This window comes from Vanessa tameamea, chromosome 11 (genome assembly GCF_037043105.1).
Source record: "Vanessa tameamea isolate UH-Manoa-2023 chromosome 11, ilVanTame1 primary haplotype, whole genome shotgun sequence".
Classification (NCBI taxonomy): Eukaryota; Metazoa; Arthropoda; class Insecta; order Lepidoptera; family Nymphalidae; genus Vanessa; species Vanessa tameamea.
In genome coordinates this window covers 6,192,600-6,207,887 of record NC_087319.1, presented here as the reverse complement: position 1 = coordinate 6,207,887, position 15,288 = coordinate 6,192,600, and the positions used below count along the sequence as shown (strand labels likewise).

General features: G+C 33.7%; 4 protein-coding genes across 4 annotated transcripts; 3 read left to right on the top strand and 1 right to left on the bottom strand.

Annotated features, from left to right (window-relative positions):
* The first annotated feature begins 790 nt into the window (after window positions 1-790).
* LOC135193516 (uncharacterized) lies at window positions 791-2,524 on the top strand. The gene is made up of 2 exons (XM_064216317.1): window positions 791-1,570; window positions 2,483-2,524. Exons 1-2 carry the CDS (start codon window positions 791-793, stop codon window positions 2,522-2,524), a joined length of 822 nt encoding a protein of 273 aa, XP_064072387.1.
* A 57-nt stretch (window positions 2,525-2,581) lies between these two features.
* On the top strand, window positions 2,582-4,980 carry LOC113400938 (uncharacterized). Its single transcript, XM_026640638.2, has 3 exons — window positions 2,582-2,755; window positions 3,878-4,133; window positions 4,429-4,980. The coding sequence occupies exons 1-3, from the start codon at window positions 2,593-2,595 to the stop codon at window positions 4,955-4,957; spliced, it is 948 nt and encodes a 315-aa protein (XP_026496423.2). The 5' UTR covers window positions 2,582-2,592; the 3' UTR covers window positions 4,958-4,980.
* Window positions 4,981-5,923: 943 nt separating this feature from the next.
* On the top strand, window positions 5,924-10,601 carry LOC135193515 (uncharacterized). The gene is made up of 5 exons (XM_064216316.1): window positions 5,924-5,969; window positions 6,144-6,363; window positions 6,887-7,080; window positions 9,417-9,620; window positions 10,365-10,601. The coding sequence occupies exons 1-5, from the start codon at window positions 5,924-5,926 to the stop codon at window positions 10,406-10,408; spliced, it is 708 nt and encodes a 235-aa protein (XP_064072386.1). The 3' UTR covers window positions 10,409-10,601.
* Window positions 10,602-13,927: 3,326 nt separating this feature from the next.
* LOC113400887 (mucin-7-like) lies at window positions 13,928-14,732 on the bottom strand. Its single transcript, XM_026640563.2, has one exon. The coding sequence runs from the start codon at window positions 14,651-14,653 to the stop codon at window positions 14,057-14,059; it is 597 nt and encodes a 198-aa protein (XP_026496348.2). The 5' UTR covers window positions 14,654-14,732; the 3' UTR covers window positions 13,928-14,056.
* Between the last annotated feature and the right edge of the window lie 556 nt (window positions 14,733-15,288).

Genomic DNA, 15,288 nt, shown 5'->3' with positions numbered 1-15,288 from the left:
TTTTCCATAATATTTCTTGTATACTCAAGTGACATATATATTTTTTACCATTCAAGCGGAAAAAGCCTCGGGTATAAGCTAGAATTGTATTATACATACATGTATATAATTTTGTTGGGTTGTTATGAGCCTTGATACAATAATAAGTAATTATTAGAGATGAAACGGATAGCAGTTTGGCCGGATACCGTGGCGACCATGTGGCCGGATAGCCGGGTATCCGGCCGCCGGATATCCGGCGAAACGTAGCCGATCGCCAATGGGACCCTTATTCTTTGTGGGCAGCTAACGCCAAACAATATCCAAATTTAACAAAGTTTGCCAAAATGTACCTTTCTGCACCTTGCAGCAAGGTGTATAGCGAAAGACTTTTCTGAAGCTGGCCTTATTTATGAAGAGAAACGCAACCACCTGCTACCTCTCAATGCAGAGAAATTTGTATTTATTCACCATAATTTGCCCTTAGTGCGGTATGAGTACTAATTCATTAATTTCTTTGTATTACATTAACTTACTATTATGTGATTAAAAATTTACAACTAAAACTATATATTTAAGTTAAGTGATACTAAGACTAACTAAAGAATTACTCAAAAATATGTTTCTTTTATCCAGTTTTTTTTATTCGGCCGGATGTCTATCCGGTATTCGAATAGTAGCTATCCGGTATTCGGCCGGATAGTATTATGGCGGCCGGATAGGCCGGATACCGGATAGTTACCGGATATCCGTTTCATCTCTAGTAATTATATACCTATGTTGTTATTTTTTTTTTTTTTTTGGAATGGAGATGGGGAATGCAATGGGGAGTCCAGTCGCTCCTCTAGTCGCCAACATCTGGATGGAACATTTCGAGGAGATAGCCATGTCAACGGCAAAGGCTGTAACTACTATTAAACTGTGGAAGAGGTATGTAGATGACGTATTTGCCATCATAAAGGGGGACAGTGATAGTGCAACGAATTTCTTAAATCATTTGAACAGCATCCACAGAAAAATTAAATTCACCTGTGAAATGGAGAAGAACAGAAAAATGGCATTCCTTGATGTTGAAATTGGAGTACGTATGGACGGCTCTGTGAGCCATACTGTCTACAGGAAAACAACGCATACCGACCGATATCTTCATGCTAACTCACACCACCATCCTCGACACTTAAACGCTGTAGTAGCATCTTTGACCAATCGCGCATATGACCTTTGTGATGAAGACCACCTACAATCTGAGCTAGCACACGTTGAAAAGGTCCTACAGCGGAATGGATATAAAGTGGGAAACACAGCTACACGGGATCATAAGTTACTGCGACAGTACAGGGTTGAAAGACAACCAGCATTTATGCCATATGTTAAAGGAGTGACAGATAAGATAGCTAGAGTCCTGGGCAAATATGCGGTGAAGACTATCTTCACTCCTTTCAAGAAGATAGGGCAAATGTTGCGTTCACCTAAAGATAGCTTTCCCCTGGAAAAACCCGGAGTTTACAAAATCGACTGTAGTTGTGGTAAATCCTATGTTGGACAGACGAAACGTACGGTATCTTGTCGTATCAACGAACATATCAAGGCGGTAAAAAACAATGATACCAAGAAATCAGCCATCGCGGAACATCTTCTGGAAGCCGGACCGAACCATTGGATCGAGTTTCATAATGCTCAGATACTCGCGACAGAACGCCATTACATACCCCGACTGGTACGAGAAGCCATTGAAATTACTAAATATAGTAATTTCAATAGGGAAGATGGGTTTCAACTGTCAAAAGTATGGAATCCAGTGATAAAATTATGCAAACCCTTGAATAACAATATAAAAAATTCGCGAATCGATACGGTGAGTTTCGTTTGTAAAACACGGGATCGAGTTTCGAGTGTAAATAAAACAAATAGTAGGGGTGAAAGTGACAGTGGTAGTGGTAACCAGTGTTTACGCAGCAAACGTACGAGAAAGGAGGTAGTCCGATATGGACACTTCTAATGCCGTCAACATCTACCCGCAAACGTCAGTCTCGTGAACAAGACATTCGTAGATAATGTCGAAATATCGAGCTCCACCAAATAAAAATAAAAAACATGGTAAATATCCCGTTTTAGATAATGTTATGTTGTTATTTTTCGAGGTATGATAACAGTATATATGAACATATTATATACAACTAATTGAAGCACTGAGCACACGTACTCTATGGATACACAAAAGTGATCACTGCATTATATGCAAGGTCAGTCACATAAACGGTATTTATTACCTTTAACAGTTTATTTGTGTTGTGTTCCGGACAAACGACATAACTAATTTGTAATTAATCATCTTACCTTGTCTAAGCGTGAGTGAAATCGATTATCAATTTGTACGTGTCAGTAAGACTAACGACATGATGTTAAATTTAAAAAACTAACAGCTTAGCTCTAGCTCTATATTAAATCTATTATTTATTTTTAATAATCGGGTGTAATTTTATTCATAAATTTATTATGGCAGAGAAGAAATACCAGTGTCACGGTAGCATTCAAAACGGAGTAAGTAAAAAAAAAAACATTCAGTTTGACATATTCTTGACATAAAATGATAAGCAATTATTTCATAATAAAATGCAAAACTTAATTGATAACGATGAAGATATTAATAGCAATGTGCGAAAATTCGAAAGAGGTACAGTGCTTCGACATAGCTTTATACCGCGTGTGAGGGTGTGCCTCTTGCCGAGAGATAAAATAATTTGTGCCTGGATAGTAAATTGGGTTATTACGCAATGTAAGTGATACATTACGTAATCATTTCTGTTATTATTTTTCGATTTATAGATAGATATGATAGCTATAAGCAGTATAAGCAGCAATATATTACCAACCAAAGGTGTCCTGCTGAATCGAATCAAATTAAAACCTATTTTCTTTAAGTTGACTCATACAATTACTTTCGAATTGGCATTTTACATTATTCATTTAAATATTAAGTCTAAACTAAGTACTAACTCTTTTAACAATTAAATTATATAGGTATAAAAATAATTCTATGTATGTATGGACGAATTAACTAAACGCTTTTTATTATTATACATATTTATAATATTGACTTTTGACTTGACTCACAATATGGTTAGGTTCATGTTTTTATTAGATAAAAATAAATGTTCTGAATTTTGTCTATTCGTGTTTAAACCTATAAGGGAATAAAATGTATCTGTAAGCGATCTTATTAATAAAACAAAGAAACGGACTCTCAAACTTTTGATACTTATACAGCGTGTGTCCATACAATTAATACGTTAAATTACAGCAGAAAAGCGCTTCTAGTTCAAATAAAAATCCTTACTATAAATAATATAAAATAAAATTAATAAACTAGGGCAAAGAAAATATGTGCCAAGTGAAAGATTGAGTTAGACTCTGAAACTGATCCGCATTGCAGCGCTTGAATAGCGGTTGAAAATATCCGTTTCAGGACTTTAATAAACTTTGTTTTCAAAAGACTACCGTTAAGAAACTTATGTTGAACTCGGTTCTTGTAAATCTTCTATTTTGTGCAGTGGCACATTTACAGCGCTGCCTATAGGCTGAAATAAATGGTCTGTACAATAGTTCTTACGAAACTAATAGCACAATATAATGAAATACAAATATTTTACTCACAAAAACAACAAAAATGATTTAACAAAATTTGCGACAGACAAAAAATCAGTCTTCAAAAATTTTCCTCTTCTGTCTGGGTGAGCCACTAGACAATCATAATAATATCCACATGTAATTTATAGCAACTAAATCCATGTTAAGCAGCCGTAATTTTTTCCTATTTTTTAAACATAAATGTGGTTTCTGAGAAAAGAAGAAAACTGACTATAAAGACTTCAATTTATCAAGATACTTTTTTTTCTAGGTGTCTTAGTGTTTGCTGGAGCAGTTACGATAGATTTCTGCGTGTGGTCTCCAGAACATTCGACATATGACTTCGACAAGCTAGCTAGAATAATGTATCTTTACGATCCTCTTGCCTGTGGTTACAATCTTCGAGCTTCGAGATCTATATGGAATCTACAATTTAGTAATAATACTCTTGGACTGGACATACTGCCTATTGAATGGATGCCGGCAGTTGTGACTGTATCTACCAAATTATCTGCAAAAACTAGAAAGTATAGAATCTTAACATTCGTTTACTTTTATGATCGAATTTATTTGATATTAAATTGAATTAATGTAATTTACATAAAGTAAGCTATGTTGGCTCTGTGGATCAGGTACATATATTTTGTGATCTCAGGCGAAACGGCACGAAAACAAATTCAGGACAAGTCAGTAGGTCTAGGAAAGACCAACAGCAAAATATTCACTGTCTTTTAGAAATATATTGTGTATGTTTATGTAACAGAGAAACATTTAAGTGCAATTATTTTTCTGTTAACAAGCATTTATTTACTATTGTTACAGATACGTTAAGCTAAGCGTCATCGTACATGTATTTTGGCTGTTAGTAGCAATTGCCTTGAGAATATTTAGATCAACAACCAAATTAAATTTCCTTAAAATACTTCTGGGCTCTATGTTCTATATGAGTGTATATGTAATAGTTTTTGATTTGTCAATGGCAATCGTTTACATTGCACATATTCAACAAAGCCTGACCAAAGGAATGATTCTTAGATATAGCGGTTGGAGTGTGGAAATGAAGATTAAACATTACGACGATTTCGGCGGCTGGCTTCCAATCATCGCTTGTACATGTTGGTTAAGAGGTAGTTTTGGTCTCGCTCTCAATATTTATTGCTGCAGAATTTTACATTTAATAAGACGTCGAATAAAGAAAAGTGAAGTAAGAACTAGATTGATATTGCACGAAAATTTTCCGATTCCAGAACCAAAATATGAGGAACCGCTTGATAATAAAGTACTTTATTATAGAACGGGAGAATTTAAGCCTCAGCCCAAGCAAATCTATAAATCTATATTCTTCTTTTAAAAACTTATTAATCGCCGATTATTGTATTTTTGTATTAATGGAAGAGATGTATAACTTTATTTTAATTATGGTTTAAGAATAAATTGTTTTGCTTTCAGCTTTAATTATTGGTGTTATTCCTGTATCTATTAGGCAAAAGCTCCGCCACAGTTACAGATGTTTAAACAATAACAACGTTAAAAATTATGAAATCTTTAACAATATTTAAAACATAATATTGTCACCTTAAAACGAAAAGAAACGCTGACTACTTTAAGTCAATCAGATAAATAGTTCTGGCATAATACAAACAATTTAAGAAAACTGCGATTTTTATTTTGATTATAATATAAACACAAAACTCAACTAATATTTTGCCGTCATAGTCGTAATGCAATGATTCATAAAAAATAAAAATATTTCAACTCCTTAATAAAACCTGTCATGAAAGCAAATGACATACAATTAATCAGAGGTGTTACAAACGGTAATGCGAAAGGAAAAAAACTCCTTAAAGAAATTCAATTTGCAGGATTCATCACATTTTTCATTATCACGTCGAGGAAACACTTATTAACATTCTACTACGTAATCAAAATTTAGAGCGGAGGCATCGACCGTGATTAGGAGTTCCATCTCCAATTGAAACAGCAGGAATTGAGAGCCCAAAATGTTAACTCTATATCTAATAGCACAGGCATTTACACACATTACCCAACAATAAAATAGAGTTAATTTATATATTATGTAATTTATTATTAAAGTATTTTTTAAATTCGGACGGTATACAACATCCACCTGTTACCTAAACAGTATACAACTATGCACAACTACTCCTAAACAAACCTCGGATGCTTTCCAAGTTATGACCATTGCGGCGAACTCCAGATAAATGGCATCCCTAACCACGACCAACTAGAGTAAGATCTCAAATGACAATTTAATTTCAAACGTTCTATTATAAATAAACTTTCTAACCCAATAGTAATGGGTGCACTTAAAATCTGGAGTATTGTAGTTATACTATATCAAAGTAAGTGAATCGTAATTCATTATTTGTTATACATATAAAAACATATGAACTTGATGATTAGTTTGTAAAATTTAAAATCTTTTAATTTATAATCACAATTCTCTTATTATATTAGCATTTGACGTTTAATATTTTAAAAAATCGAAACCACTGATTGTTTTAATTTTTCTCCAGCAATAATATCTGTCCTAATCAGCTGGTGGACTCTCGACTGTAGCTTTACGCCTGATAGCTCAGAACTTCATGAGGTCACATTAATGAAACTTCTCTATCTATACGACCCGGAGGCATGCGGCAGGATATACTTTTACAATATATCAATCAACCACGACTATGAATTCTATTCGACTGTCATTTGGCCAATTAGAAACGAAGTCGCTTCCAGTTTTAGAAGGTATATCATACATTATATATGTAGATAATTCGATTAATATTACTAGCAGGTAGGAGACGTGTATAAACACTCAAAATATTGTGCATATAAATTCAGGCTCCTTCCATTTGAACTGCATCAGAAAAGCTGCATATATATGTAATTTTTATCTTAACTATAATAGCATAGTGAAGTAAGCTTCAAAACTTATTCCTTGAAAAAAGACCACTAGCTTGATTTTGACAGGCTGTTACTACACCAAAACAACAAAGAGCTAAGAGATGAAGAAGGAATTAAAGCCAAAAATACAAACATTCTAATTACGTAGATTTTTTTAAAACCTTTAAGTACCATTATTTTTTAGTAATAAACCATTTAGAACAATGGTAAAAGTAACACAAAAGCATTGAGCTAGATAGTTTAATTACGAGCTATAATTTCAAGACGGACAATTCATAGCCCAGCAATAAATCTCATTAAACATTACGCTCTTCATACTTCACCTTTTAAAGGTGGAATGAATTTAATTAAAATTATCCAACAGGAAAATTCGTTTATGGCTCAGCATTCACGTGGTCTGGTTGCTTCTGGGTATTGTCAACGTGACCCACGGTCAAAGATCCTGTGGCTTCTACGCTGTGTTGCTACCGTTCACACTGACGGGTGTCACTTCTCTTATGGTCGACTTAATATTCATGAGTATTTTCTTAAGCGACATCGAAGTAACTAGAACTGAAAGTAAATTTAAACTTACATCTTGTAATATAATATACATATAAGAATAATTTGTTTAAATAATATTTACTGCTTAGAACGTAAATCGGACTGATAGTGCTTCATTATTAGGAAAACAAATATGGTACACCACGAGTGGAAAAGAGTAACTACTGCGTTGATTGTCGGTTGTTCTCGGTAGAATCTATTTTCGGCGTCAATGGTAATTTTACATTTAAGTTTGAAAGTGGCACCGGTAACCGATAAGCTATCTGGAAACCGGCTGTCTTGGTATGGGCATGTTATGCGGAGGAATGAGGACCATGTTGTGAGAAAGAAGGATGTCGATGGATATAGAGGTAGGGGACGACCCAAGAAACGATAGATGGATTGTGGGAGAGACGATATGGTTAGAAAGAATGTTACTTGTGAGATGACGTCCGACAGAGAAGTATGGAAGAAGAAGACATACAAAACAAGACAAGAACCCGAAATCATCGGTTAAGATGCACGCGTTCTAACCACTGGGCCATCTCGGCTCTTTAAGATTATATATATAAATATTATATAGATCAAACATTTCATATTATCAGCTCTTTGCATATTATCTTAAATATGATATAAGATACCACGTGAATCAATGTTCTAAGGTGTAAGGAAACTATTTGGAAATATTTTAATAAATAAACTGAATCTCATTTTAATTTAGTAAGCTAACATTGACAACTTACCACAAACAGATCAGTTTAACTGTCACTGTAAGCCTTATAGTCACCTAAATCCAAGAAATTTCCTTCAATTATAAGAATAGATTAAGCAAATATTTGACGTTTTCCAAAACGTTACCTCAGTCTGTATATTTCTCATCTAATTCAAACAGCGCTCTCACTGTATTTTAGCTTGAGTACATTTACAAAGTTAATCGAACGACGTCGCCGTGACTATTGCCAATCTTGACTGTGTAATACTTCAGATCGGTTAGCTCTTAATAGATGACTCGATAGTTAAATGGATCTAGTGCCTTCAGGGCTTTGATAATGGACCGTCGGTGTCTAAACTTGTAGGTTGTTATCGGATATCGCTCTAGGAAGCCTGTGGTCAACTTTGCTCTATTAAATAAGCCTAGGCGAGAATCCGATGAACGAAACATTATCAAATGAATTTTGAATAAGGGACATATTTTACATAATATCATTGTATTTTATAATCTCAATCTGAACCAAAGATCATGGTTTCAAACCTTCGAAAGCACTAATGAGTTTTCAAGTGCCTAATTAATGTTAATAAATTGTTTAGTGGCGTAGGAAAACATCTTGAGGAAACCGAGACTGGCGCGACGTGGTAGAAAAAACTTCAAACCTACTTAACCTGCAAGCTGCTTCAGTAGTTTGCCCAATAATATTTTTGGGTATGTGTCTTGTGTGTTATATCAGTTGCGTCACCGAAACTACGACCATACGTATATTACATACGACCTTTTGAAATACAATTTATGACGTAGTATGTTATTCTATAGAAGTTGATAAAAAAATTACGTTTTTTATTTTCATGATAAAATATTATAATAAAAGGTCGAGCCTTTCGAGTTGAGCGGAAGGGAATTAAATTGAGATCTCCCAATCAAGAGCGAAAATAAAATTGATCAACTCTTAATTATTCCCTAATTTTTAATAATTTGGTAGTTTTTTCTTTTTATATATAATAAATAAAAGATGACCAAATCTGATGGTAAGTAGTAAACGCCAGATGGAAATCTGCTTCGTGTGTATCCGTAACTAATTGGAGCTGCAACGTTGAATAATCTCCAAATATTCTCCTCAAAAAACTTCTAAGACTTGTTTTACTACACTTTAAAATAACCAAAATCGGATATCCAGTACATAATTCGCACATTAAGTTTAAATTTCAAGTGTTTTCTCATGGAAATAATATTGAAATTCTTAAGTGTTATATTTATCAATGAACAATAACATCCTAGGGAAATACTTTCAAATGTAATCAATATTTATAGTCATCGTTAAACTAGCTTCAAATACACTTTCAGGTTCTGAGGCTCCGGGTTTAAATCCCGGGTTCATCTTTTTATTAGGTAGTTGACAATATTGCAATAATACAACTGTGCATTATTATAAGTATATATTTTTTTATCTCTATCATCATCCTCCTGCCCTTATCCCAATTTTACTTGGGGTAGGCGCAACATATCTTCTCCTTCCATACTTCTCTGTCGGACGTCATCTCACAAGTAACATTCTTTCTAACCATATCGTCTCTCACACAATCCATCCATCGTTTCTTTGTAATAATAATATTTTTATCTCTATGTCGACATATTTTCTAATAATCTGTAAATTACTCAGTTGCAATACTCCAGTACATTGCTGAGCCTGGAAGCTTTTACTGGATCAACAAACCGTTTCCCTGGAACTATGCTTTGGGAAGAGATGAAGACACGTCTTGGATCTCTCTTCTGTTCGCATACATCAGTTGCAGGGGAATCGTTCAGTGGTTCATTAATTTCTGGCTTGTGAAGGATAACTATATTGCTGGTATCGCCGCTTACCGTAAGTCTTAAAAATCCTTTTTTATTTAACACAATACAAATACTGTGAACAAACTACCCAATATAATTTAGTACATACTACTCAGAAAATACACACGTTAATATACAATAATAAGAACCTTGTGGTTATTAAAAAATAAAATATGCTTTATTCACGTAGACTTACAAGCGCTTTTGCAACGACACAAATTATTATTATGAGAGTGAGAGTAATACGATGGATTTTACAAATACAAAATTATCAAGGTACTCGTAAATGAGCTAAGTAATGATAATCTATCATATCCACCGGTAGATATTATTCTAATAAGAGTTATAACATGGGATCAAAGTGTTCCTTTTCCCATGAACAATAGCTCACTCACCTCTCCTTTGTCCAGTTCGAAAACGAGACATTCATTAATTTTTTTATGTATGACTTGGTAATTAAAAAATTGAATCCACAAATGTACATTACATACACTTAATATGATAAAATATAATTTGCTTTTTATGAAAAATTCCATAATTCCAAAAAGAAGAAAAAAGTCAAGTCAAATATAAAATCTTTATTCAATATACTTGCTCATTTATTGTCAAAAATCTACTTCGGAAAGAAACACTTCAGACATAAAATGAACCGGCGAAAGTAACTCAACGAGGATTTCTTTTTCTTTTAAGAGTTGTTGTTTAAAAATGTATATATATTTATTTGTATTTGAGACGGCCTGGCTACAATAATACATTCAGTTCTTTAATATTTCAGATCGTATTCAAAAAGAAAAATCAAGCGCAATGACAAAAGTTTAAAGCACAGGTTTTGCTGATGAATACGATTTGTATTAATACAAGAAAACTCAGTACACGCCTGTTACTTATAATCTAAATTAAAATACATTAAGTACTATAAAAATATTATATACTGCAACCTCCGAAACGACCTGCATTTTTTGATATAAGCTTTATGTATATTTGTTTTTTATTTTTTAGGCAGGCATTACAGAAAAAATCACATCTTCTTGTTTATTCGTATAGGAGTATTACGTTTTTATTTTACTTGAATCAAATGAAAATAAATGGTTAACACCGTTCAACTGTTTATCAGTTCATTTTTCCTGTCCTGCGCAATACTTTAATTAATATGCAGACAAGATAATTACCGTGCAGGCGTCAGGCGTTACGAGCAATATGGAAGAAGTAGGTTTTAATATGAAAAATAGAATACGATCTCTTTGATTTCAGTTTAAAAATTTATTTAAAAAAGAAATACAATATTTTGCAACGGTTGAACTACGCTAGAATAGTAGCAAAAAAATGCTCGATTACTGTATTGAAAAAACGTTCGGTTACGGATATTAGAATAGTCTAGAGGCATAATTTAGAATCTACCATTAGCTTGATACTTAAAGATCAAAAACCCATGAATACCGGATAGAAGGGAAAATATATCTACCTAGTGTTTCAATAAAGTAAGAGTCAATTTTAACTGTATATAAAATATAGATGAGTTAATGGACTTTTTTTAATTCTGGTTTATTTATATGATACTAATTTATTTTAAGATTAACCCAGGTTGGCAGCTAGTATTCAATAGTACTAATAAGCAGATGCATACATAAAAAAGATATTCAAATACCGAAATGATTTCGATAGCACATTGTATAAACCATCAAAGAGCCCCCACTGGCTCGTATATCTTTTTGAAATTTCATCCGAAACAGTAACGGTTCTCTAATCCGGGTTTTAATCGCGTATTCTCCATTGTTGCCTAACATTGAAAAAACAATCATAAATCTCCGGCGCTGAAATAGTAAAAAGCTGCAACATAAAAAATATCCTGAAATCCTATCAATACGAATACATTTGTATAAAACAAAGTTATGGGCAAAAAAATGCTTCTTTCAAAAAAATGTATTAGCACAGTAGGAGCCAATAGTTGACTTTGCTTAATACGAAATAAAACTAACCATTTTATATTTACATACATTTTTACATAAGCAGCCTGTAAATTTCCCACTGCTGGGCTAAGGCCTCCTCTCCCTTTTAAGGAGAAGGTTAGGAGCATATTCCACCACGCTGCTCCAATGCGGGTTGGTGGAATACACATGTGGCAGAATTTCGTTGAAATTAGCCACATGCAGTTTTCCTTCACTGCCGAGCACGAGATTAATTATAAACACAAATTAAGCACATGAAAATTCAGTGGTGTCTGCCTAGGCTTGAACCCGAAATCATCGGTTAAGATGCACGCGTTATACATGAATATAATTTTACCCGTGCAAGGTAAAGCTAAAATAGCTTTACTACTCGCTCATATAACAATTTCCTTGATCGAGCAAAGTATTGTAAACAGCGCTCACAATCAATGACAGCAATTAAAATCGAAAATGTTACAATATACGAGCGTTATATACTCTGAAATTAAATTATCTCGTAGCGTATGTACTGCGAGCATAATGAGAATTTTTAATTTTATGCGCTGGGAAACGGTCGGTAATCATACTTTTATATGCTCCGTGCGAGTATCGTATGATGAATAAATTTGCTGTTTTAGCTACTTATCGACATTTCGCTTCATAATTATGAGGGGCAAAAAAAACCCAAGTGGCCCAGTAGTTAAAACACGTAAATCTCAACTAAAGATTAGTAATTAAAAAAAAAAATGATTTTCTATTGAATTTTAAATTAATTTAAAAAGAATGAAAATTCAATATTTTCTCAAAGTAAAAATAAGTCGAGCATTTTTATTTCGTGCTAGAAAAGATTTAATTTCAAGTTGCTGCAGTGCGGTGAAGAATAAAATATTTGGCAATATGCCTGCCCGATGATGAGGACACCCCAAAATAAACTATGTACACCTTTCAATACAAATATACATGGTAGTGGGAACTTGTGCAATCCTGTCAGAATAAGTATCACCCACAAATTCTACCGCCAAACAGCAATAATTACTACTGTTGTGTTCCGTTTGGAATGGTTACTCAGCCAGTGCTATATGCACATGGGACATAAAATCTTAGTACCCAAAGTTAGTGGTGCCATAGCGATGTAAGGAATGATAAAAAATATTAGATCGACGATAATAAAACACATAAGAATAATGATTAAGTCGATATTAGCAAAGATCTTGTCAGATTATATAAAATGTTCATGACCAAAAGATATAAAACGGGATAAGTTCTAATTCCTGTGAACTAATGTATGCACTTGAATAATCTAGATAAATATATCAACAAAATCAAACAATCTACACTAATGTAGGAAAAGAAAGGTTTTTTTTTTGTTTGAACGCATTTATCTTTGGAACTGCCTGTCGAATTGGAAAAAGTCTTTTTGCTGTTGCCTAGCTCTTGAGAAAGATTGAGGCCTAATTAACTTTACCCTACTGGCCCCGAGACAAAACTGGAACCAGGAACATTTAACGTGGAACAGCTCGTAATAAATAAACTACATGAAGTACCTTTGTTATACTCGTAATATTCGAATAGTGAACATTTGTGTTAGAGAAACGATCGCTTTGTTGAATATTCTAGCGTTTAATTATCCATACATTTTATAATGAACGTTATTGATAGTCTATTACGGACGTATGATAAAGTTACGCAAAGTGAAAATATAGGTATATAAAAAGGGTTTTTTTTTAAATTTTTTATTTGTAGCTTCTGTTATAGAAATATTATCTTTTGCGTGTATTTAATATATTTTCTTATCTTTTTGATCGCAAAAAATAATACAAAAGCTTTTGACTTAGCCTTATATGAGCTAAACACATTATTTCAATAAATAGGAGAGCAAATAAAATTGAATACGAATTATAAATCATTCCCTAGGTCGGTATATTTGTTTTTGTTTCTACACTAAATATGTCTATAATTTTTTTGTCTATTCTTTATGGTCTAAACATAATTTAACATTTTCACCAATTACTATTTTAAATTTATAAAATCAACTTTAATCTTAAATGCGAATAATTTTGAAATTAAGTCATCAGTATATAAAAATTAAATATGAACTTTCATTAATTACGTTCCTCTGCCAATGTTTTTAATAAAAACACAAAAAAAACTTCTCCGATTTTTTTATATGAATACAGTCCCGGCACTGAATCGAGGACCTCGGGATCTGCAGCCTTATATACTAGCCATTAGATCATTAGACCAACGAGGATACCGATATACGTATAGAGTGGGCGGCTCAATCTATTAACGCGTAGGGGAACACAAATTGCACGCACAAAAGAAGCTCTTAAAATATAAAAAACAAACGTACACTTTAGTATTTTTATATGGGTGAGGAGGGGCTCATGACAATAGGTACAGACACTAAAAATATTGGGTTTTTAGTCGTTTATTCTTCTACCATTATATAATTATCATTATTTCAACAAAATTTAATTTAATAATCTTTGTAACAAAGCACACATCGCTGCAAAATATATTCTAATGCAATATAACTGTTTTAAGGTCCAAACACGTATAACGGGGCTCGTTCACGCAGCTGCAATCTCGCTGTATATTTCATATTTTGTATGTCATTTTCTGTGACGAATTCCACTCTTTGCAACTGTCCATTTGGCAAAAGAACGTAATATGTTCCAACACTCTTCTGCACGTCTACTGGCTCTTCTAATTTTTCTACTGCCGGATTATCAGTTGTTGTTGAATCAGTACTGGGCGCGCCATATGTGTTTTCTGGTACACCATAAGTGGTATCTGGAGCTCCGTAACTAGTTTCAGGCGGCGTTTGTTCCTGGGGTAATGTAAATGCTTGTCCTTGAGGTTTCCATCCAGACGGCGGGTATGGTGCACTAGCTTCTGGAGGTCCGTATGTGTCCATCGGAGTTGGTGTAGTATCTTGTGGCAGGGTAAAAGCTTGACCAGAAGGCCTCCAACCTGATGGCGGATATGGTCCCATTTGTTCAGTGGTGGATTCTGTTGGCGAATCTGTTGTAGTCGGTGCTAACTCCTGACGTTGAAACCTAAACCTCGCCGGTCTAAAGCGAGGTAGTTCAGCCATAGCACACACGAACAAACTTGATAACAGAATGAATTTCATTTTTAAACTTTCACTTTGATCAAACAGGACTAGCTATGATGCTTAGTGATGTTAATGAATTAACTGATGCCTATGATATTGAAGCTGCAGAATTTATACTGGGATTGTTTGTTTAATTGTTCTTTGTTTATCATAAATGGTTCGAGAGTAAGGACGCTGGGAGGAAGGATTAATGAGACTATGAGCACGCTAGCCGCGTATATGGTGACTGACATTGACCCCACTGACGTCAAGTGACAATGGGTAAACCTGGATGATACGTCGATTCCATCAATGAATAATTAAAAATATCAAACGCATCGTGACAATAACTAAACATATAATTTTATCAATTAAAATATAGCTTAGATTCTTGTAGTGAAGATTGAAATTATGCACATGCAATCGTGATGAAGTGACAAACAAAAATGTCTTTACATTTATAATATTTAATATAAACAAAGTCACCAAGATCAGAAGAGAAAAAGAATACGTAACTTTTAGAGAGTGATTATCGTCTCCATACGGAGATGGACTCTTTGATTAGAATAAACTACCGGTAAGTTTTATAGTATAACATAATGAAGTTGCCAAAACTGTATCTGTCCTCATAATCAATACAAATGAAAAGCGACTCCCTGATCACAGTGTCGAAC

Coding starts and splice junctions, on each gene's coding strand:
- LOC135193516 (XM_064216317.1), top strand. CDS start 791: ATGGGGAATGCAATGGGGAGTCCAGTCGCTCCTCTAGTCGCCAACATC. Junction 1,571..2,482: donor TCAACGAACATATCAAGGCG/GTAAAAAACAAT, acceptor TTATTATGGCAG/AGAAGAAATACCAGTGTCAC.
- LOC113400938 (XM_026640638.2), top strand. CDS start 2,593: ATGCAAAACTTAATTGATAACGATGAAGATATTAATAGCAATGTGCGA. Junction 2,756..3,877: donor AAATTGGGTTATTACGCAAT/GTAAGTGATACA, acceptor TTTTTTTTCTAG/GTGTCTTAGTGTTTGCTGGA. Junction 4,134..4,428: donor TTATCTGCAAAAACTAGAAA/GTATAGAATCTT, acceptor CTATTGTTACAG/ATACGTTAAGCTAAGCGTCA.
- LOC135193515 (XM_064216316.1), top strand. CDS start 5,924: ATGGGTGCACTTAAAATCTGGAGTATTGTAGTTATACTATATCAAA. Junction 7,081..9,416: donor CGAAGTAACTAGAACTGAAA/GTAAATTTAAAC, acceptor TAAATTACTCAG/TTGCAATACTCCAGTACATT. Junction 9,621..10,364: donor TGCTGGTATCGCCGCTTACC/GTAAGTCTTAAA, acceptor TTAATATTTCAG/ATCGTATTCAAAAAGAAAAA.
- LOC113400887 (XM_026640563.2), bottom strand. CDS start 14,653: ATGAAATTCATTCTGTTATCAAGTTTGTTCGTGTGTGCTATGGCTGAA.